This window comes from Lepidochelys kempii, chromosome 23 (genome assembly GCF_965140265.1).
Source record: "Lepidochelys kempii isolate rLepKem1 chromosome 23, rLepKem1.hap2, whole genome shotgun sequence".
NCBI lineage: Eukaryota > Metazoa > Chordata > Testudines > Cheloniidae > Lepidochelys > Lepidochelys kempii.
In genome coordinates, this window is record NC_133278.1 from 14,198,535 (window position 1) to 14,221,149 (window position 22,615).

The 22,615-nt window shown below is 62.7% G+C and overlaps 2 protein-coding genes across 2 annotated transcripts in view; one reads left to right on the forward strand and one right to left on the reverse strand.

The window, feature by feature from the left end:
- LOC140901879 (uncharacterized) overlaps positions 1-8,249 on the forward strand; it is a 13,004-nt gene extending 4,755 nt beyond the window's left edge. The window contains exons 4-7 of the mRNA XM_073321305.1: positions 7,200-7,268; positions 7,678-7,732; positions 7,817-7,853; positions 8,188-8,249. Coding sequence (XP_073177406.1) covers positions 7,200-7,268; positions 7,678-7,732; positions 7,817-7,853; positions 8,188-8,224 — 198 coding nt within the window. The 3' untranslated portion in view covers positions 8,225-8,249. The remainder of the gene's footprint in view (positions 1-7,199; positions 7,269-7,677; positions 7,733-7,816; positions 7,854-8,187) is intronic.
- A 692-nt stretch (positions 8,250-8,941) lies between these two features.
- LOC140901880 (liprin-alpha-3-like) overlaps positions 8,942-22,615 on the reverse strand; it is a 14,158-nt gene continuing 484 nt past the window's right edge. Inside the window, 22 exon segments of the mRNA XM_073321306.1 lie at positions 8,942-10,095; positions 10,195-10,259; positions 10,605-10,767; positions 11,014-11,082; positions 11,390-11,565; positions 11,770-11,867; positions 12,224-12,399; positions 14,007-14,033; positions 14,176-14,238; positions 14,780-14,980; positions 15,428-15,509; positions 15,602-15,695; positions 15,997-16,142; positions 16,398-16,561; positions 16,915-16,938; positions 16,940-17,138; positions 17,682-17,872; positions 18,226-18,352; positions 20,963-21,042; positions 21,224-21,286; positions 21,985-22,116; positions 22,533-22,601. Of these exon segments, the coding sequence (XP_073177407.1) occupies positions 10,201-10,259; positions 10,605-10,767; positions 11,014-11,082; positions 11,390-11,565; positions 11,770-11,867; positions 12,224-12,399; positions 14,007-14,033; positions 14,176-14,238; positions 14,780-14,980; positions 15,428-15,509; positions 15,602-15,695; positions 15,997-16,142; positions 16,398-16,561; positions 16,915-16,938; positions 16,940-17,138; positions 17,682-17,872; positions 18,226-18,352; positions 20,963-21,042; positions 21,224-21,286; positions 21,985-22,116; positions 22,533-22,601 (2,403 nt within the window). The 3' untranslated portion in view covers positions 8,942-10,095; positions 10,195-10,200.

Genomic DNA, 22,615 nt, shown 5'->3' on the forward strand with positions numbered 1-22,615 from the left:
CAACGATTACACCCCCTTATCGCCCCACCTAGATACTTAAGAAATGCCTAGGGGAAACTGAGGCACCCACACAGTATTAAGAGAAAACATTAAGAACATTTCTGCTTCGTCACACGGGGTCACTTGAACCAGTGACCTGGGGAAGTTCGGGGCCCCCTCTCCAGGACAACGCGTCCGCTATCATGTTGGCACTCCCTGTCACATGGACCACGTCCCTGTCATAATCCTGCAGGAGCAGGCTCCACCTCAGGAGCTTGGCCTTGGCTCCTTTCATCTGGTGCAGCCCGGTCGGGGGAGCGGTCGGTGTACACAGTGAAGTGTCGCCCAAAGAGGTAGGGCTGAAGTTTCTTAAGGGCCCGCACCATGGCCAAGCATTCGTTCTCGATGGCTGCGGAGTTCTGCTCCCGGGGTAACACCTTCTTGGTCAAGTACCCAAATGATTTAATTGGGGATTGGTCCTGCTTTCGAGCGGGGGGTTGGACTAGATGACCTCCTGAGGTACCTTCCAACCCTGATATTCTATGATTCTATGATTCTACCCGATGGGGTGTCTCTCCCCCTTTTCACCATCCTGCCTTAACGCCGCCCTCAGCCCCACGTCTGCCACGACGGTGAACACCGTAAAGGACTTGTCAAAGTCTGGGTTTGCCAGGACTGGGCCACTGACCAGAGCCTCCTTCAGCGCCTGGAAAGCCTCCTGGCACTGCTCGGTCCAGACCACCTCGTCTGGCTTCCCCTTCTTGCACAGCTCAGCATTGGGGGCGGCTATGGCGCTAAAGTGGGGCACGAATCTTCGATAGTAGTCCGCCATCCCAACAAAGGCCTGGACCTGCTTTTTGGTCTGGGGAGCGGGCCAGTCTCTGATCCCCTCCAACCTGGCTGGTTCCGGCTTTAGGCGGCCGCTCCCCACCCGGTGGCCCGGATAGGACACTTCCGATATCCCCACCTTGCACTTCTCCGCTTTGATGGTCAGCCCAGCCCCCTGGAGTCGGTCCAGCACTTGTCTAACCTGGGACACGTGGTGCTCCCGGGTCTGGCTAAGGACATAGGTGTCCGCAATGTACACGCCATGGCCAAACCCTCCACCCACCTCAGGAGCTGATCCACCAGGTGCTGGAAGGTGGCCGGCGCTCCCTTGAGGCCGAAAGGCAGGGCCAGGAACTCATAGAGCCCCAGGGGGTGATAAAGGCCGATTTCAGCCGGGCATCTGCATCCAGCGGCACTTGCCAGCAGCCCTTTGTAAGATCCACGGTAGTAAGGTACCAAGCTCCCCCCAGCTTGTCTGGGAGCTCGTCAGGCCTGGGCATGGGGAAGGCATCAGACACGGTGATGGCATTGAGCTTCCCATAGTCCACACAGAACCGGATTGACCTGTCTGTTTTGGGGACCAGCACCCCACTGGCAAGGCCCCAGGGCTGGCAGACGGCTGGATCACCCGCAGAGCCAGCATGTCCCTGACCTCTCTTTCCAGGTCCTGAGCAGTTTTCCCTGTGACTCGGAAAGGGGAGCTTCTTATAGGGGGATGTGACCCTTCTGCACCCGGTGGACAGTCAGATTAGTGCGTCCAGGCTGGGTGGAAAACGGCTGTCCGTACGGATGCAGCACCCCCCTGAGCTCAGCTCGCTGGGCAGGGGCGAGCCGATCAGAGAGGAGGATTGTTTCCAGGGGGGAACCAGCTCCTGTCTCAGGGAATAGATCTACTCAAGGGTCATCTCCCTGCTCCTCCCAATGTCCACACACGGCCAACACCACGTTCCCCCCGTTGTAATATGGCTTCGTCATATTCACAGAAGGTCTCTGGTATGACGGCACGGTGCGCCTGTAGGGCCTTCCCAGGGCGCCTTTAGTTTGTTAAGTCCCAGATACGTGTCCTCAAGGGCTTTATGCTGACTCCAGAACCTTTCCCAGCACACCTCGGGCGTCAGCCCAAACCCACGGAGCAGGGCCTTTGGAGCAGGGCCTTTGGAGCAGTTCGTAGTCCTCTGCCTCCGCCCCTTCCATTCGGCTGTACAGCCCCTGTGACGAAGTAGGACTGTTTAACTTTCTTAACAGCTTTCACTCCCTCCGAGACCTTCCCAAAGCTCTCCACACTGGGTCTTTCAACAGGAAAGTCAGTGGATCCATTCACAACAGAAAATTTCTGGCTGTTAGGAACTGAAACTTTCTTGATTAAATCACTTTCACACCCTTCAGTTGCAGTAAACTGCTTGCAAAGACTCCCTGAGGATTCCTTTCCCTAGGGCTTTTCTATGCAACAATTCACCCCTCCCAGAAATTCTGCTCTTACCCTCTTTCCCTAGGGCTTGCTCTCGAGGAACACTTTCCTGAGCAACAACAGACTCTTTCTGGGTCTCCCTTACATCCAGAATTACCTCTGGCCCATCCGGCAGATTCCTCCACAATCCCCTTTCAGGCAAACTGACAGACTTCCTAGATAAAAGGCTAGAAGCCTTCTCCTTCCCTTTGCCACCCACAAGTTCAGGAAAATCTTTTCCTTCTTGCTACAGGTTTCCACACCCTCAGTAGGTAACACAATCACATCACCTTCATGCTCTCCTTGTGCCCTGGCTAGGATCTCACCCTGATTAGTCAGAGTTGCTACACCCTTTCCCAACAACACATGAGCAACAGGCAAAATACAAGCACCAGAATTGTCTGGTCTCTGGGGTTTTACATAGACTCTAACTGGATGCGACCTAGTTACAGGGCCATTCTCCCGAGCAGACACAAACTTCGGACCCTTCCCTTCCTGGGCTTTAGCTGAATCCAGAACCAGCTCTGAGACAACTGCACGACCCTCAACCATCACAGGCTGAAAGGCCCCTTCTGTCTGCTCCACAGACAAAGAAGAGCCGGACACACTTTCTCCTTTCCCAGACACCCAGCTTGGGATCTCATTCCCCTTGTCCCAGCACACAAGGCTGGTCACAGTCAACTGCTTGGAGATCAGGGTAGCTCCCTCCACAGGCAAGTCAATAGCCCTGACAGACACAGGCATGTTTCCTTCCCTGTCCCAATTCTCCACCCAGCTAACAGGTAAGGTCCAGGGACACTCCTCTTCCACTCTCCTCGCCTTCCCACCCTGCTGACTAGACACAGCCATCAGCTCACAAGGCTGCCTAGGCTCAGCCAGACTTTCCTTACCAAGCACCTTGCCGCTCCCCACAGATCCCCTGCCCTGCCTGTGTCTCCCCCCACTCAGCTGGGGTCTCAGCTCCCACTGTGCTCAGCGCTGCCCTTGCTGTCCCAGTGGGGGTAGGCAGCGAGCTCCCTGCTTTCCTCACTGCATCAGAGCCAGCCTGAGCCCCCGCTCCGGTGTACAAGGGGGGCGGGGAGCCCCAGGGGGCTGGTTACAGGCAGGCAGGTAGCCTGAGCCTAGCAGCTCCTCCCCCCTGCTAGCCAGGTCATCTGCATTTTCACTGACCATTTCCCTCTCCACCAATTGGTTCCCTGGATTCAAATTCAAACCCTTGGCCGTTACCGGAGCAGGGCCTGGATCCTGTCCCAAAGAGACACAGTCACCCCACAACAGGGTCTCACAGCTGGTGTCCTGGAGCACCCCAACGGCCAGCCAGTCCCACCCCTCCTGGGTCTGCACAGGGATCTGGGCCATAGGCAGGGCGAGGGGCTTCGTCCCTGGGACCCTCACCCAGCTCACCCAGCCCCTCAGCATCGGGGGCTGCACCACCCGGGGCCTGACACCAGTTCTCTCTGTCCCAGGATCTCACCACCCCAGGAATGTCTCCCCATTGACCATCACCTTCCGCTCCCACTGGGGGTCCGAGGGGCCTGGCCCCAGGAAACTCCACACAGACAGATAGGTTGGGGTCAGGAGTGGGAGCCTGTCCACCTCCCCACCCATCTGGCTGACGGAGTCTGTGGCCTTGGGACCCAGCAAGGGAGCTAGACACCGGGGCTTTTCCGCAGGGTCCCCCTGGTTCAAATCTCCAGCCTGCTCAAAGGCAGTGAGGTGGCATCCACATCCCCCCCTCCTTAACCAGGGGCAGCAATTTACTCTCGAGGTTCCCTGCGGAACTGGCCCCCCGGGGTCTATCCCCACTCACCCCGGGGAGGTCCCCTAGGCCTCTCCGCTCCCCCAACGCCAGTTCATGCTGCTGCTGCTTCTGCAGCTCTTTCTCGGGCTCTTGCTCTCTCAGACTCAGCTCCAATCCCGTCCGTCTCCGATCCCCGGATGGGGAACCCGATCTTGAAGACCCTTGTCTGGTCGGGGACAGAAGTCTTGGGGATGCCTGGCTCCTACTCCAGCTGCTCCCAGATCCTGCTATAGCCCCATTTGGGGTCAGGAATCTGTCCCTGAGAGCGGTCATCCTCCTCCAGCTGCACAATGAACTGTGCCTTGGTGAACTTTCCAATGCTCAACCCTCTCTTTCTGCACAGGGTTACAATGTCCTTCTTAAGGAGACGGTGACAGGCCGTCACTCCGCTCTTCCCAAGTTGTTGTGGACTCACAGGCCTGGGTGCTCTCAGCTCCCCATGGTCTCCAGGGAGAATCCCTCGTATGCCAGCCATTCTCGAGGTCACCACCTCTTTGACAGGGTCGAGCGGCAGACTCCTCCGCCCCGGGACCGCTCGCTGCAATCCCCATGGGGACCCTGTTACTGCAAAAGTCCGTCTCTCTCCCAGGGCCAAGCCGCAGGCTCCTCCGCCCCTGAGACTGCTCACCGCAGTCCCCTGGGAGACCCCATTACTGCACAGTCCTTCTCACTGGTCAGACACTCCCAGGGGTTAACCGTCCCCTGAAAGCGCTCCTCTCTGAGCCTTCAGCACGCCTGGTCCTCGTCAATCCCCCTTCGTTTTACTGCTCCCCAGTCACTTACTGCAGGAAGCGCCATCCGCGGGGTGCAGTACATCCCACCGCTGACACCAGTTGTCACGGAGTGCCTGGGTGATGCTCTGGAACTGCTCGCTAGGAAGCCAGTCAGGACTCTGGGGCAGTCGCCTTTCTGTGAGCAGCCTGTCTACAGGACACACAGCTCACCGGGCTCCACCTTCCTGGGTCTGACCTCGGAGCATTCAGCATCCTCTGCCCCTCCGTGCGCTTCCCACACCGAGTCCGCCCAGGCGGGGCTCCTGGGGAAGCCAGAGGGTCCTGCCCCCCAACTTCGCAGACAGATGTGACTCTCAGCCAGCCAGTAAAACAGAGGTTTATTAGACGATAGGAACATGGTCTAAACACAGAGCTTGTAGGTGCAGAGAACAGGACCCCTCAGCCGGGTCCATTTTGGGGGGCAGTGAGCCAGACAACCACGTCTGCCCTTCACTCCATGTCCCAGCCAGCCCCAAACTGAAACCCCCTCCAGCCCCCCCTCCTCTGGGCTTTGTTCCTTTCCCCGGGCCAGGAGGTCACCGGATTCCTTTGTTCTCCAACCCTTTAGCTCTCACCTCTATGATCCTCTGCAGGGATCATACACCCTTATCCTACCACCTAGATACTTAAGAACTGCATAGGGGAAACTGAGGCACCCCCACACTATTCAGAGGAAACGTTAAGAACAGTCCCACTTCATCACAGCCCCACAGGTCTGGGGTCCAGTAAGGTGGTGAGGAACCGGAGCCTGTTGGCAGGGTCAACCCTGTGCAGCCTGCAGGCCGCCTCAAAGGCCATCAGGAATTCATCTATGTCCTCCCCTTCCTTCCACTGGGCCAGGATACACTGATCAAAGCTCCGGGCAGTCCTGGGTCCCCCCCTCACTCGCCACAGTGGGGGGCTCTCTGCTCCTCAGCCTGGCCAGCTCCAGTTCATGCTGCCGCTGTTTCTCCCCATCCTCCAGTTCATGCCACCTCAGCTCCTGCTCTTTCGGTTTTATCTCCCTCTCCCATTCCAGCTGCCTCAGCTGCAGCGCTGGGGAGCTTGGTCATGAGGATCCCCTGCTGGCCGCGGGGGTCACGGTGTCCCCGGGGTTCGCCTGGCTCCTTCCAGCCCCTCCCGTAGCCATAGACTGGAGGGGCCTCGGAGTGCCCTTGGCATCAGTCTGACCCCTCCCAGCCGGGACAGAAGCCGGTGCCCACGTTGCCAGGCTGCTCCCCTCAGGGACAGGGATTGGTTCATCCAAGCGGTCCTCCTCCTCCAACTCCCTCTTAAGGCGATGGTTATACATCTCCCTGCTGGTCCCAAGTTGTCGTGGACTCGCAGGCCCGGGTGCTCTCAGCTCCCCCCAGCTTCCAGGAAGAACCCCGAGCGTGCCAGCATTTCTTCAGGTCACCACCTCCCTTCCAGGGTCAAGCCCCAGACTCCTCCGCCCCTGGAACTGCTCATCACAGTCCCCAGGAAGACCCCATTACTGCAACAGTCCTTCTCACTGGTCACCCACTCCTAGGTGTTAAACGTAGCTTCTCCGCCCCCCAAAACCACCTCTCTGAGCCTTCAGTACACCTGGTACTCGTCGATCCCCCTTCATTTTACTGCTCCCCAGTCACTCACTGCAGGAAGCGCCGTCCCCGGGGTGCAGTACATCCCACCGCTGACACCAGTTGTCATGGAGTGTGGGAGAGTCAGGGCCCTGCACCCCCCACTTCCTGCGATTCCCTGGGACTCTCAGCCGGCCAGTAACACAGAAGGTTTATTAGCCGACAGGAACACAGCCCAAAACAGAGCTTGTAGGTACAGAGAACAGGACCCCGCAGTCAGGTCCCTCTTCGGGGGTGGGGAGCCCAGACCCAGGTTCTGGGCCTAGCCGCCTCCCCCGCCAGCTCTAAACTGAAACCCTCTCCAGCCTTTGTCCAGTTTCCTGGGCAGAAGGTGTCACCTGGCCCCATCCCCCTCCTGGGCTCAGGTTACGCAGGGAAACCGCCACCCTTTGTGCTGGGCGTCAGGTATCATCCCTCAGTGAAGTCACCCCCTTGTTTCCCATCCCCATCTAGTGTTGGTGCAGCACCTGAGGGAAACTGAGGCACACCCCATGTTAGCAGAGGATAGTAAAGTAGTAAAATTCCCACGGAACATTACCAGGTTAATACTCCTACTCTGTCACACTGGTGTCTAGTGGTTAGAGCAGGGGGGCTGGGAGCCAGGACTCCCGGGTTCTCTCCTTAGCTTTGGGCAGGGAGCGGGGTCTAGTGGTTGGGGGGGGGGGGGGGGGCGGGCTGGGAGCCAGGACTCCTGGGTTCTATCCCTGGCTCGTGGGTGGGTGGCTTGTGGTCCCAGCCCTGACATGCTCCCCCCTGGTGGTTCGTTCTAGCACTGCGGGGAATGTGAGAAGTGCCCGTGCAAGGAGGGCGACACCAGCAAGCAGTGCGAGGCCTGCCAGGTAGGGGCTGCGAGCTTCCCCCCAGTAGTGCCCCCGGGCAGGGACACCAGCGCTGTGAACTTCCCTGCAGCAGTGCCCCTGGGCAGGGACACCAGCGCTGTGAGCTTCCCTGCAGCAGTGCCCCCGGGCAGGGACACCAGCGCTGTGAGCTTCCCTGCAGCAGTGCCCCCGGGCAGGGACACCAGCGCTGTGAGCTTCCCCACAGCAGTGCCCCCAGCTGGAGAACCCAGCGCTATGAGCTTCCCCACAGCAGTGCCCCTGCTGCTGCAAGCTTCCCCAGAGCAGTGCCCTGGTTGGGGATTCCGGCCCTGGCAGTTTCCCCACAGCAGTGACCCCCGCGTTGCAAGCTTCCCCCCAGCAGTGCCCTGGTAGTAATTAACTTCTCTCTCTCCTTCCCCTCCACTGCCAGTACTGCCAGTTCTGCTCCCTATGTCCCCTCCTCTGTGAGGCGGGCTGCCAGCCAGGTGAGTGCCACCACGCCCGGCCCCGGGGGGAGGGGGTCCTGGGGAGGGGTGCTCGCCTGACCCCTCTGTGCTTCTGTTTTGCAGGGGGCATCATGGACCAGCTCTCTGGGGCCTTGGTCCAGTAAGTGAGACCCCCACCCCCCAGAGGCCAGGGCGCCCCCTGCTGGGGGGTGGGCACAAGGTGCTGGGGTTCAGCTTGGGAAGAGGCCTGGGCTGGGGGGTGGGGGACGTGACCCCCCCACTTCTGGTGGAGTCACCAGTTTATCCCTTTGGGGGGGCAGGACCCTAGTTCCAGGGGGAGGGGAATCACCAGTTTAACCCTTTGCGGGGGAGCAGGACCCTAGTTCCAGGGAGGTCACCAGGAGTTTAAGCCTTTGGGGGGGGCCAGGATCCCAGTTCCAGGGGGCTGGGGGGGGGGTGTCACCAGGAGTTTAACCCTTTCCTCTCCTCCTCAGGTCGCTCTCGTCCATCTTCAACCATCAGGATCAGTGAAAGGCTCGTGGGGAGAATATTGGGGGGGGGGGGAAAGAAGCTGGCTGACCTCTGACCCTTAGGGGTTAAAGGGGGCTAAGGAGCAGGTGGCCCTGCCAGGGGAGGGGGTGGTGTGTGTGTGTGGGGTACACGAGCCCCGCACCACTCACTGCACTGCCCCATGTCACCCCCCCCAGTGCCCAGTGCCAACAAGGCCCTGAGGGGGGAGTCACAGCCCTGCTCAGAGGGCAGTGGGGGGGGGAGCCAGAGCTGTAGCCCCACCCCGGCCAGGCGCTGTGCTACTTTGCCCCCCCACTTACCTTCTTTGATGCCCCCATCTCATCCCCCCCCCCCGACGCTGCCCTGCTCCCCCCACCAGTGCCACGCCCCCCGCCAAGTTGTACGTTTTGTTCTTTGGTGATTGGTTCCCTGTGAATAAAATTGGCCCCCTTCCCCCCAGCTGAGATTTTTTTTTGGTGGGGGGAGGAGTCATAGCACCCCCCCCCCCCAAGCCGGGTAGCTCTGGGGTGGGGCACGCGGCTGGGTATATGGATCCCTTGCAAGGGTGGACCCGGAGCACCCGTTGGGGGGAGATTGGGTGTTCCTGCCCCACCCGGCACTGGGACGTGGCCCCCGGGGGGGGGCGCTGGGTTTTAGGGCCCCCCCACCCGGTGCTGGGTTTTAGGGCCCCCCCCCGCCTGGCGCTGGACAAATGAAGCAGGTTTTTTTCATAAACATTTTTCTTTTTTAAATGTTTTCCGGCCCCCGGCGGGGGGGACCGGCTGTCACGGCCCCCCCCCGCAACAGCATTTTTTTTGTAAAGTTTTTCCTCCGTTTTTTCCCCTCATGCAAAACCCCCCCTGACTCCCCCCAAATAAAAACAGGGCCCCAAAAATAAACTTAAATTAACTGGGGGGGGGGGCCTTAAACGAAGGTTCGTTAAACGGCAGCAAAAGTCATTTCCACCAGCAGCCACGCCACAGATATGCACAGAAAATACAACTCTTATGGTACAGCGCCCGGGCCGGCCCCCCAGGGCCAGGAACCCCCCCCAGGCCAGCCCCCCGCCAGGCCAGAGCCCCCCGGGCCCGGCCCCCCAGGCTAGCACCCGCAGTGCCCCCCCTCTCTCCATGGTTTGACTCTCCCCCCCCGAAGCCCAGCTCCCTCTGGGGCAGTCTGGGGGGGATGAGGATCCCCCCCCAACAGAGCAGCCTTTGTTTCAGGCTGCTGCCCCTCAAGGGGTGATGTTCCCCCCCCCCGCTGTGGGGGGGGTTGTTTGGCCTTTCGGGAGTGGAGGGCAAGCCCCCACCCGGGTAAAGCAGGGGGTGGCCCAGCCCAGGGGGCAGGAAGCAGCCCACAGGGGGATGGGGTTCAGGGGGGCCAATAGGGCCCCCCCACTTTTAGCAGCACAGAGTTAACCCTTTGAGGGCCTGGGGTGAGGAGGGGATACAGGATGCCACCATGGGGGGTGGGGAGATAACAGACTTGGGGGCTACAAATCCAGAGGGGGGGATTGATGAGGGGGAGGGCTAGGCTGGGGGGCTCTAGGCCAGGCATGGAGGGGGGGCTACAAGGCTGGGGGGGCCTTTAACCCCATTCACATTCTTCCCCCCCTTGACAGAACAATAACAAATAAACTCCAAACAGACAGGTGTGGGGGGTCATGCCCCGGATTCCCCCTTCCCGGGGGGGGCTCGGCCCCCCGGTCCCTCCTCAGTGTCCACAGGTCCGGGGGTGTCCCCCACCCACAGCAGCAGCAACGCCCCCTGCAGGCTGGGGCAGGAGTGGTTTTTTGGGGGAGGGAACAGATGTAGGCCCCTCCCCTCGTTGTTGGGAGGGGGGGCAGAACCCCCCCCCTCCAGCAGCAGCGTCCGTCTGTGGGTCCCTGGCACCTGGGGGGGGAAAGCAGAGAATGAGACTGGATTTCCCCCCACCCCCAGCAGTCCCTGGGACAGGGTATCTCCCCCCCCCCCCCCCCCGGCCGTACTCACCCAGTGCTAGCAGGAATAGGTTCGCACCGAGACACCATCTCCCCGCTGGCTGGCCAGGGAATTTCCTGGGGGAGGGGGACAAGGAGGGGTCAGAGGTCACACAACAGCCCCCCCGCCCCCTGAGCTGGGATCGTCAGGGTAAAGGCACCAGAAATCCTAGGGTAGAACTAAACCAGCGCTGCGAGCTTCCCCACAGCAGTGCCCCCAGCCAGGACACGCCCCCTCCTCCCCAGCACTGCGAGCTTCCCCACAGCCATGCCCCCAGCTAGGGCAAGCCCCCCCCGCCCCCAGCCAGGACATGCCCCCCTCCCACACAGCGCTGCAAGCTTCCCCACAGCAGCGTCCCCTGCCAGGGACCTCTCCCACACCCGGAGGCTGCAACCACCCCCAGGGCAGTGCCGTGCCCGTACCTTCGGGCTGCACCTTGCGGAGCTGCACGCTGGGGGGTGCCATGGTGGTGGCGCGGAAGGTGGGGGGCAGCATCTCGGCTGAGTCGGGGCTCACCCCCCGCAGGTCCTTCTCCCGGAACATCTTCCGCCACGATGGGGAGCGGCTGAAGGTCTTGGCACTGTCCTGGGGGGTCAGAGGTCACAGAGCTGGGTGGGGCCTGGGCACCCCTCTCCCGGCCCTGAAACACAGCGTGGACTGGGCCGGGGGAGGGGATGATTCCTGGGGGGCCCATGGCCAGGTGGGGGCATTGTGTGGAGGGCCTGTTCTGTGGAGTCAGGGATGACAGAGTCGGGGAGGGGGCCAACACCCAGGGAGGAAGTTTCAAGGGGGGAGGCATAGGGGTGTGTGTGGGTGGGGGGGAGTTCTGACCTCATCCAGCCGTCGGTCCGTTCCCATAGCGATGAGATTCCCAAATTCCTTCTCCAGGATTTGCCGCGCCTGCAGCCCAGAGAAAAGGGGGGGTGGGGGGAGACAGAGGATCAGGTGCCATTGGGGCCCCTTCCTCCCCAATACCCCTATCAGGCCTTGCACCCCCTCTGAACCCCCAGATCAAAGCCTCCCCCTTGAAGACAGGCACCCCCCAGACCCTCTTCCTGCCCTGCCCCCAGCTCCCCCCTCCCTTCCCACCCAGCTCCTGCGCCCCTCTGCTCCCCAGCCCCCTTCCCTTCCCCCTATCCCTCCCCCCCCACTTCCTGCCCCACCCCAGTTCTGCTCCTCTGCCCCCCCAGGCCCCCCCTGGACTGACCTGGGTGTTCTGCGTGGGGATCTGCAGGAGCAGGGCCAGGTCGCTGCAGTCGAAGGCGTCGTCCAGGGCCAGCAGCGCCCCGTGCACCCCACTCTCCGCCAGGTTGTTGGCGAATTCCTTCAGCCCGATCAGCTGGACCCAGCACATCACCCGCTCGTTGGACCAGACCATCACGTCTGGGGGGCAGGGGGGGGCAGGGTCACATGGGGCCCCTCAGTCTGGACCCGCAGCCCCATGCCTTCCCCCTAGCTCTGCCGGTGCCCCTCGCTCTCGACCCACAGCCCCCTGCTAGCCCATTCCTGGGCTCCCCGCAGCCTTGCCGGTGCCCCTCACTCCCCACCCGCAGCCCCTGCTGTCCGTGGGGGTGGGGGGCGCGATACCTTTGAGCTGGTTCTGACTTTCCTCCCGTCGCTGCTCCAGCTCCTTGCGGTCGTAGTTGAGGCGTTTCAAGCACATGATCCCGTAGTGGAGACTCACCCTGGGGGTGGGACGGGGGGAGGGGAGGGGCGGGGCGGACAGGAAAGGGAAGTTAGAGGTAGGGAGCCCCCCACCTTCCCTGCCATCCCATGGGGCTGCCGGCAGCTACTGAAAGCCCCACCCCCAAGGGTTCAGAGATTAGGGAGGCCCTGGGGAAGTGGGGTGTAGATCAGCCGTTTAGGGGGTTGGAGCTGAGATCAGCATGTGGGGGGGAAGAACAAGGGCCCTGTCTCTCACCGGTGGAGGGTCAGAAGGAGAAGCGGGGGGAGGCGCAGTGGGGGAAGGGCAGCGTGGGGGCCTGTTGGGGGGGGGCAGCGCGGGGGGGGCAGGGGCCCGGGGGAAGCCCCCGTCTCTCACCGGTGGAAGCTGTCGACCATCTTGAGCTGGCCCCGCAGCTCCTTCTTGTTGAGGTGGTCGAGCATGCGGGCGTCCACCAGCGACTCCATGAAATAGCTGCGGTACTGGGGCAGGCCCAGGCTGGGCAGCCAGTCGTTCCCCACCCACTCGTGGTTCATGTCGCCGTAGGCCAGGATCTGCCGGGGGGGGGGGGTTGGGACACGTCAGCGCCTGACTCCTCGCGCCCCCCCTGCCCTTTGACCCCAGCGGTGACCCTGCGACCCCTGACCCCACATGGTGACTTCCCTGCCCTTTGACCCCTGACCCACACTGTGACCTCCCTGCCCTTTGACCCCACCCTTTTGACCTCTCACCTGCCCTGCGACCCCTGACCTTTTGCCCACCCCATGACCTCCTACGACCTGCAACCCCTTATTGAGACTGCGACCTGCTCTATGACCTCTCACCCCTACACTGTGACCTTGGCACAACTCCCAAATTCTCACCCTGTCCTACATCCCTCATGGCCTCCTAGCCCCTGACCTCTTCACCCTTTGACCCCTGACCTCTCCCTGCGCTGAGACCTGGGACCTTTCCCCACCACTCCCCCAACCTCCGAACATCCCTGACCTCTGACCCTGCTGCCCAGCAACCCACAGCCGTCCCTGCCCCATGACCCCGCTGTACACCCTCTGACCCCTGTGTCCTCCCAACCCCCCCCCCCGCTGCAGAGGGATTAAGCCAAAGCCCACAATTCACTGCCAACATCACAGATACCAACACAGATTGCAGGAAGGGCTGATGTGCAGGATACTGCCAAAAAGACCACCCCCCTGACAGTGGGACAATGTAGCCCTCCCCCACCCCCCCCGCCCCGTCCTCCGAAACTGGGGCAATGGGACAGTCCATCCCTCTTTCCTCCCCCCCTCCCACCAACAGGGACAATGCAACAGTCCATCCCTCCCCCCCAAAACAGGGACAATGGGACAGTCCATCCCTCTTTCCTCCCCCCCCCCCCCACCAACAGGGACAGTGCAACAGTCCATCCCTCCCCCCCCAAAACAGGGACAATGGGACAGTCCATCCCTCTTTCCTCCCCCCCCCCGCCAACAGGGACAGTGCAACAGTCCATCCCTCCCCCCCAAAACAGAGACAATGGGACAGTCCATCCCTCTCCCCCCATGACACAGGGTCAGTGGGACGCCCCATGGCTCAGAGAGCTGTGATTTGCTGGGTAGGAAAGCCAGGGACTGACCTAGAAACATGAGTGACAGAACACGTGTGGCCCCGCCCAGCTCCCAGCCACGCCCACATCCTGCCTAGGCCCCGCCCACACACTGGGTAGGCCACCCCTAGCGCTGGGCTTCATCCTCACATATCCACGCCCCGCCTCCGCCCCGCCCCCGCCCCCACCCTGCCTAGGCCCCGCCCCCCCCAGCACCCCCCCAGCCACATTCCCGCATACGCAGCTCACAAGGGTCGGAAATACAGCAGCTGTCCGCCCACCCCGTGTGTGCACGCCACGTGCGTGCGAGGGGGGGGTGGCGTCATCGCACGAGAGCGAGGAGACGTGCGAGGCATATATAAAAGAATGGGAGGTCAGGGCGACGGGGTGAGCAATCGCAATACCCCCCGTTCCCCCGCAAAGACCAAACGTTCGCATCAGAACTGGCCCGTTCCGGGACAACTGGCTACAGGAAACCCAGGGCAGATTTGAAATGTGGTAAACCTATGGCCACGCCCACCCCAGCCTGGGCCACGCCCTCACAGTCCATATTCCTGCCCAGCGGCTCCATTCCCCTACCTGCTCCCAGCTGATCTCCTTGCTCTCCTGGGCGGGCGCAGTGGGAAGGAAGGTGGAGAGAGCGGTTAGTGCCCGGCCGCGCACCCCAGAGCTGGGCGCCTCCAGCCCCCGAGGGTCAGCAATGCCCCTCCCTCGCCCCCGTGTCCCCCTGTGCACGACTCTCACTCACCAGCTTCGTTGTGGCCGTGAGCGACTCCACCTCCTCGTGCGTCATCCACACGTTGCTCGTGGACTGGGGGGGGGGTCGGGTCACGAGGGCACAGGACACGGGGTGGGCGAGAGAGAGAGATTTCACCATTAAATCGCTTTAGGAGGGGACAGTCCCAGCCTTCCAGGCGCTGTGGGGAGTGGGGCAGGAGCACCCGCAGGCCTGCACGGAGCAGGAGCCAGTGGGCACCATGGCGGTGGGGCCATGGGGGGCTGTACCAGGCAGGAGCCAAGTGGGGTGGGCACTGTGGGGACCCGAGGGGGGCCTGGAGCTGGCAGGTGGAAGCTGATGGGAGGGGGCGCTGGGGGGGAACCGGTTCGGGGACCCTGGGGGGGGGGCGTACTGTGTGGGTGCTGGCGGGTGGAAGCTGATGGGAGCAGGGTGCTGGGGGATGCCATACCCTGCAGGTGCTGGCGGGTGGAAGGAGGGCAACCGGGGTGCTGGGGGGGCTGTACCGTGCAGATGCTGGCAGATGGAAGCTGATGAGGGCGCCGGGGGCTCTCGGAGGGGCCATACCATGCGGGTGCTGGTGGGGGGCACCGGGGGGACCCCAGGGGGGCCATACCGTGCGGGTGCTGGCGGGCGCCGAGGGGCTGGTGAGCGACACCATCTCCTGGATGGCCAGGCGTAGCTTGAGCCGGTGCAGCGGGTTGCTGATGCCGATCTCCCGCTGGATCTCCGTGTCCGACAGGTTGGCCATGATGGCCCCGCTCTTCACATTGGCCCGGCAGGCGGCCACGTACCAGGCCGGCATCCCCACCCACAGCTGCCGGGGCGGGGGGAGGGGGGGGTTAGAGCGCCTGGGGGTGCCCGGAGCCCCCCCACTCACCCCCCCCCAGATACCTGGGTTCCAACCTTGTTCCCCCCCTTCCCTGGACGCCTGAGTTCCAGCCTCGCGCCCGCCCCCCCCCCATCACTTCTCCCCCGGATGCCTGGGTTCCAGCCTCGTGCCCCCCCTCCATCACTTCTCCCCCGGATACCTGGGTTCCAGCCTTGCGCCCCACCCCCCATCACTTCTCCCCCGGATGCCTGGGTTCCAGCCCGCTGTTCCCCCCCCCCTTCTTCCCCGGATGCCTGGGTCCCAACCCGCTGCCCCCCCCCCTTCTTCCCCGGACGCCTGGGTCCCAGCCTCGCGTCCCCCATCTGACTTCTCCCCTGGATGCCTGGGTCCCAGCCCGCTGCCCCTCCCCCAGGCCCCTCGTGCCACCATCACCTCCAGCCAGGACACGACGGTGGGTCCGTCCCAGGCGGCGAAGGGAAGGCCCTGGCGACAGGCCTCCTCCAGCAGCTCGTGCCTAAGGGGGCAGGAGTGGGGGGGTGAGACTGAGGGGACCCCCCCCCGCCCTCCATCCCCTGCCCATAGCCCCCTGCCCCTCCCACCACTCACTTCTTCTTATTCCGTCGGTCCTTGTCCACCGGCCCAGCCAGCTTGGAGAGACCCAGGGGGTCCGCAGGGGACGTCTCGTCCGACGGGGTCCCGGCTTGTTGCGGGGGAGAGAAAAGAAGTGAGCGTCTCCCTCCGCACCCCGACTGCTGGCCAGCCCAACCCCCCCCGCACCCAGCCAGGGAGCCTGGATGCCTGGGTTCTCTCCCCGGCTCTGGGAGGGGAGCGGGGTTTGGGTGGGTTAGGGCGGGGGGGGGCTGGGAGCCAGGACTCCTGGGTTCTTCCCCCAGGTCTGGGAGGGGCGAGGGGGTTGCAGCAGGGTGTGCGTGTTGGGGGAGGGGATCCCGGGGCCCGGACACCTGGGTCCCGCGAGGGGCGGGAGACGGACGGACACCTACGCAGGGAGGGTGAGTCGCGGCCTGGGGGCCCCAGCCGCCCCTTCTCCTTCTTCCCAAAGAGGCGCCCGATGGACGACTTGATGCTTTTCTTCTTGGTGGATTTGTGCAGCGAGTCCTGGCTGCTGTTGGCCCCGTCGGGAAGCAGCCTGGGGTGGGGTGGGGGGGACAATACAGGCTAACGGTGCCCCTGCTCCCCAGTAATTCATCCCCTGACCACTCCCAGCCCCACCCTGGGTCCCTGCCCCGGGTGAATGACAGCACTCCGCTGATCCACCCCAAAACGTGTCGTTCCCACCCCCCCCACCCCGGGTCTCTGCCCTCTGACTTCCCCATCCCAGAACCCCCCCTCCCCTCCGGGTCACTTCCCCCCAACTTCCCCATCCCAGAACTCCCTGGCTCACCCTGCCCTCAGGTCCCGGCCGTCCTCCAGGGCTCCGGCCTGCAGCGCCAGGGCCTGGCTCACCCGCTCCAGCCGGGCCGTGCGGGGGGTGGCGGGGGGCAGCATTTCACAGGGCACCAGGGCCTTCTCCTCCGCCCCACGCCCCTCCTCCTTGGGCACGTGGTTCTGTGGGGGGGAAGCAGAGGGCACTGCCTTAGGGAAGCACACTGCACTGGGGTCCTGTCCGTGGTGGGGATGGGCCTGCTGTAGGAAAGTTCACGGTGCTGGTGGGGGGGGGACACACCCTGCTCTGGGGGAAGGAAACCCGTTGATGGTGCTGGGGGACAACGACACCCCGCTGGGGGGGGGACAACTCCCACAGGGGAGGGGGAGCTGCCCGAGGAGGGGGACACCCTGCTGGTGGGGGGGAGCTCGCAGCCGCTGGGGGTGGGGCGGGATGGGGATCTGCTGGGGGGGTGGGAGGAGGACACCCCACTGTGGGGGAGCTGGCAGTGCCTGGGGGGGGAACTGATACTCACCATCCTGTCCCCCTCGCGGGCGGGGGCTGTGGGGCGTCAGGCGGGGGGTGGAGTGCCCGCTGCTGGGGGGCGAGGGGCTGGCCAGGGTGGAGCTGGTGACGGACGGGGGGATGGAGGCGCCAGCCCGGTACCGGCCCAGGGACCCGTCCAGCGCCGAGCCGCTGACCCGGCTCTCGATCTCCTCGGCCCGCAGCTCCGTGCACTCCTTCTCCTCCTGGATCAGCCTGGGGGGGCACAGCCGTGACGGGGGGGCCAGCCGCAGGGGCCCCAGGGGGATCCCTTGGCTGTGGGGTGGTTATGGGGGATGGAGAAGCCACTGAAGGGGTCCCCAGGGATGATGTGAGCGGGTCCCCGAGGACGGCAGGTGAGTCCCAGGGAGTGGGGTTCCCAGGGCAATGTGGGGGTCCCAAGGAGGTTCAGAGGGCATCCCCGGGGCATTAGGTGGGTCCTGGGAGTTTCAAAGGGGGTCCCTCAGGGTGGTAGGTGGGTCCCTGGGGGCTCAGATGGGGTCCCTGAGGCGATGTGGGGTTCCCAGGGGGTGCAGGTTCGGAGGGGGCGCTCAGGGAGCCCCAGGGGCGATAAGTGGGTCCTAGGGGGGGCGGTCCCATAGAGGTTTAGAGCAGTTCCCCGGGAGGTTCATGGGGGCACTCAGGGGGGTCCCTGGGGGCGGCAGTCCCATAGGAGTTCAGATGGGGTCCCCGCACAGTGGGGGGGGGGTCCCGAGAGCGGTAGGTGGGTCCCAGGGGCTTGGGGGGGGGGTGTCTCACTTGATCTCCTTGTTGATGGCCTCGAGCTGCTCCTGCAGCATTATGGCCAGAGTCTGCACGTCCGTCTGCCCGCTGGGCGAGAGCAGGTCGGCTGAGCCGAAGAGGGGGTCGCGCTCCTCCTCGTCCGACCCATCCAGCCCCCCCTCGAAGGGCTGGGCCAGCCCCCCCGCCTGCTGTGCCCGCTCCCACTCCTGGGGGGCCTGCGAGGAGATGGGGAGGAGGAGATGGGGGGAGACCCCACAACTGCCCTGCAGCACAGGCCCCACCCCACAACGGCCCCCGCCCACCCCCAAAGCACCCCGCCCCGCAGCACAGGGCCCCACCCCCAATTCCTGGGGGCCACCAGGGGTGGGAAGTGATCTCAACCCTGCCCCCCAGCACCCCTCCAGCCCTGCCCTCCATCCCGATAGCAGGAGATGGTGAAGTACTCACCGGGGGTGGGGGCAGATCCGGGGCGGGGGAGATAAAGGACACAGTTAGTAGCAGCCAGAAACCTGCCCCCACCCAGCCAGTCCCCCGCCCCCTAACCCCACCGCCCCATCACCTTAGTGGCTTCATCCTTGACGGCCCAGCGCCCCTTCTTGTGCCTGCGGGGGGCGCCGGCGTAGGGGTCCGCGGGCAGGGCGGGGGCCTGGGAATAGCGCAGCTCCAGGGCACTGCCCGGCAGGGACCTGCGGGAACAGTACTGTGTTCGGGACAGTGGCTGTTGCCTCAGTTTCCCCACCTGCTGCATGAGCCACCTGGCCAGGGGTTGGGGCAGGGGACACAATGGGGGCTGGGGAGCAGACATGGGGGGAGTTTGCTGCAAGGGGTAACACCCCAATTTTCATCACCCTATTTTCTCAGTTGCACAAAATTTGGGGGGGTGGGGTGATAGGTTTGAAGCATTTTTTTCCCCAATCTGGATCGATTCCCATTTTCACAGCTACGGGAAAAGATGGGTGGTTAAGGAGCGGGAAAGTCAGGCAATGAATGGGAGACAATTAAAACCGTTTCGGACGCCAGTTGTCCCCCATCGCACGTTGGGGAAAGATCCTCCAGCCCAAGCAACACGTTGGCCGCCCGACCTCCCCTTCTGTTGCTGCGCAGTGAATTTCCGTCTCGGTTCACCGTGAATTCCACATTAAAAACAAATTAAAACCGGATCTGCCAAGCCTAGCGACGGCCGAGGCCCTGTCTCTTCAGGGGTTAAGGAAAAATCCCAGCGTTTTCTCAAGAGCTATTATTCAAGGGCGATTTTAATGGATTTTCCCCTGAATTTTCAACCGCTTGAGTGCGTGGGACAATACTGATTCTGTTAGGAAAAGCCCGTGAACAGTAAAGTCGGTAACTGCGAGACTCTCTGTTAGTGTACGGTGCTGGAGTGGAAGACACAGATGCGTCGATGTGTGTACAGCTAACGTATAGCGTAAAAGTGCTTTTCGCAGCTTTCACTTTTCTCTTCACTGCTGCGTGCGCAGAACGAATGAGCTGCGCATAGTTTTAGTTTTTTTGCTCAAAAAAGCTTCGGCTGAAAAGTTGCTGCAGTTCCACCTTTTGCCCACCGGAGGGCACTGTGGTAACAGAACAAAGCAGCAGCTCCCAGCAAGCTAGGGAAGAGAAAGAGCCTGCAGAGCCTTCTTCGCAGAGCCTGTCGGGCCAGGTCAGGAGACAGGGGCTATGGGGAGACAGACAGTGTGGGCTGCTGAGGGGTCAGACAGGGGCTCATAAGGGCTAGGACAGACTGGGGCAGGGGATGAATGGGAGTGGAGGCACAGGGCCACAGTGGGGAGGGAGGTACAGGGCCAGATGGGGGTGGGTTGCAGGGCTACATAGGGATGTGGGGAGTGGGTGCCTGAGTGGAGGTGGAGGGACACATTGCCTGACTGAATGGGAGAGGCTAGGGGTCAGCCAGGGTCTGCATGGGGGAAGCTCCCGAACAATCCCTCCCCACCCCCCAAAATAACCTGTTCCATACTGTTCACACCCAGGCTCCTTCCCAGAAATTACTTCCCTCTCCCTCAGCTCCTCCATTACCCCTGACTCCCCCAGTCTTGGCATGGCTACTCGGTGGTGCGGGAAATATGGTTCTGTCTTGTAGTTTAAATGAATTATTGCTCCGAGTTCAGTATTAATATGCCTAGTAAGAAACTATTTGTCAAAAACATTTTCTGAATCTTTTTTGTTGTCTGTATTGTTACAGACATACTTGCTGACAGAGATTCTAAAATAAATGACCAAGAATAATTGAAACTGCTGTGATTATGTTGTGTTATTTTGACAAAATTTGCAGAATTTGAAACTATTGTGCACAGAACTTTTAATTTTTTGGCGCAGAATTCCCCAAGAGCAGCTCCCTCATATTTACTCTGAAAACTGATTTGTTTGAACTGATTTGCACCCTGCATTTTTAATTTTTGTAGCAAACAGAAATCAATTTCCTGAAAATTTTTACACAAAATGTCCCAGGCTGTAGCTAGGCAGGGTTTTTAAGCAATTACACAGATATAGTCAGATTCGTCATTTTTCCATCTCGTCCGACCTTAGAAAATGGTGAACGACGTGTTCCCTCTTTACTAGATTTTTTTTAAACCTTGAGATTTGTGTCAAGCTAGATTTGAAATTAAAATTCAATTAAAAATGCACCAAACCAGCATTTTCATTTTTTTTTTTAAATTAGCTAAATAAAACTGCACGCGAGACCCATTTTGCTTGTGAAACGGGCTGAGTTGAACACTTATTAATTAGTAAGCCGCGACCGGTGAATTGAACCGGGTGTTTGCAGTCCCAGTGCCTGTCCCGTGTTTGGAGTGAGCGGATCTCATTCCCTCTCCGGGTTTTCAGGCAGAGATGGGAAGAGGAAAACCAGCTCTCCTTTTCCAAACCCCCATCGGTTTCCGAACCTTGGCTGAGCTGGACGTTGAAGGGACCTAGCCAAAGAAACTGAACCGAGGGGAATTTTCTCCCCCAGCCGGCTTTAACCCCTGTCCAAACTCCGCTCCGGCTTCCGGCCAAACTTGGCCACGAATGTCCCGCTCCGCGGTTTTCGTTCGTTTCTATCGTTCCAACCAAAAACCTGGATTTGGTTTCTTTTCTAAATCATCCGTTTTTCTCCACCTTGCCCTCCCCCACTCAGAAAACCAAAGCCCCCTGGGGAAACCCCCCCAAGAGCCCCTCTCTTCCCTCCCATCGCCCCCAGGAGCCCCCTCCTCCACTTTAACCCACCCAGTAACCCCCCGCCCCGGGTCTGCCAGGGAGCCGGAGGTGGGGGGGGGGGGGGAGACACGGTATCAGTCCGTTACCTGGAGTAGGAGGAGACGGGTCGGCCCCGCAGCTGGTCGATTTCCATCTGCATCCGTTCCATCTCCGTCAGCAGCTGATCCTAGGGGATTGTGGGGAAGGGGACACGGTCAGTGCAGCAGAGCTCCCCATACCCTGAACCCCCCAGCCTGGGATTCCCACTCTGCCTACACCCCAAGCATCCCCCTATCCCCCCAGCACAGCCCCCTGTGCCCAGCCCCCACCCCGAGCTCCACCCCCAGGCAGCACGCGCCCCCCCATACCTTGTTCAAGAGCAGCTCGTCCTGCAGCTTCTTCATGTCCGCGATTTCCTCGCTCAGCGTGTTCTGGGGGGCAGATGGGGTGAGACCACGGACCCCTACACAACCCCCCCCCGCAGGTCCCAGACCCCCCCCGCCCTGCCGTTGTCCCTCACTCCTGACCCACAGCCCCCAGACCCCCTCTGAGATCTGCCGCAGCCCCCGCTAGCCCAGCCCTGGGGCCCCCCCCAGGACTGCCAGTGCCCCTCACTCCCGCCCCGCAGCCCCCGGCCAGCCCAGCCCTGACCCCCCCAGCCCCGCCGGCACCCCTGACTCCCGCCCCGCAGCCCCCTGCCAGCCCAGCCCTGACCCCCCCAGCGCCCCTCACTCCCGACCCGCAGCCTCTGCCAGCCCAGGCCTGACACCCCCCCCCAGCCCCTCCGGCGCCCCTCACTCCCAACCCGCAGCCCCCTGCCAGCCCCGCCCTGCCCCCCCCCCAGCCCTGCCGGCGCCCCTGACTCCCGCCCCACAGCCCCCTGCCAGCCCAACCCTGACCCCCCCAGCGCCCCTCACTCCCGACCCGCAGCCTCTGCCAGCCCAGGCCTGACACCCCCCCCCAGCCCCTCCGGCGCCCCCTCACTCCCGACCTGCAGCCCCCTGCCAGCCCCGCCCTGCCCCCCCCCAGTCCTGCCAGTGCCCCTCACTCCCGCCCCACAGCCCCCTGCCAGCCCAGGCCTGGCCCCCCAGCCCCGCCGGTGCCCCTCACTCCCGCCCCGCAGCCCCACCTTCTCCTCCAGGGCCCCCATTCGCTCCTTGAGGTGCAGCTGCAGCCGCTCATTGGACTCCGACAGCAGCTTGTCGACCGTCTCCGAGAGCCGCTTGTTGTGTTCGTCGTTCATCTTCTCCCGCTGCCGGGCCTGGGGGGGGACGGGGGGGTCACGGGGATCCCCCCTCCCATGGCCCAGAGGCCCCCCCCACCTCCCTGCAGGCCCCCCTCCATCCCTCAAAGCCCCACCCCACCCCACCCTGCAGCCCCCCACCCCCATGCTCCAGAGGGCCCCCCCCATATCCCGAAGCCCCACCCAGAGCTGGGGACAGGCCCCGCCCCTCCCATGAGCACCTGCCCCATGGTCAGACAGCTCCTCCCCCTGTGGACACAGAGCACCCCCCAGAGTACGTCTCCCCCACTTGGAGAGCAACCCACAGACGGCCCCCGCATCTCACCACCTCCCCCCCCAGTCCCCTCCAAACTCCAGGGACGGGGGAAGGGCAGCAGAGCTGGGTGGAGAACCCAGGAGTCCTGCGACACCCCCCCCCCCGGCCCCCCCCTCACCCGCTGCAGCTCCTGGTTCTTCTCCTCCAGCTGCGCCTCCAGCTGGCGCAGACGCTCCTCGAAATTACTCTGAGATAGCGCGT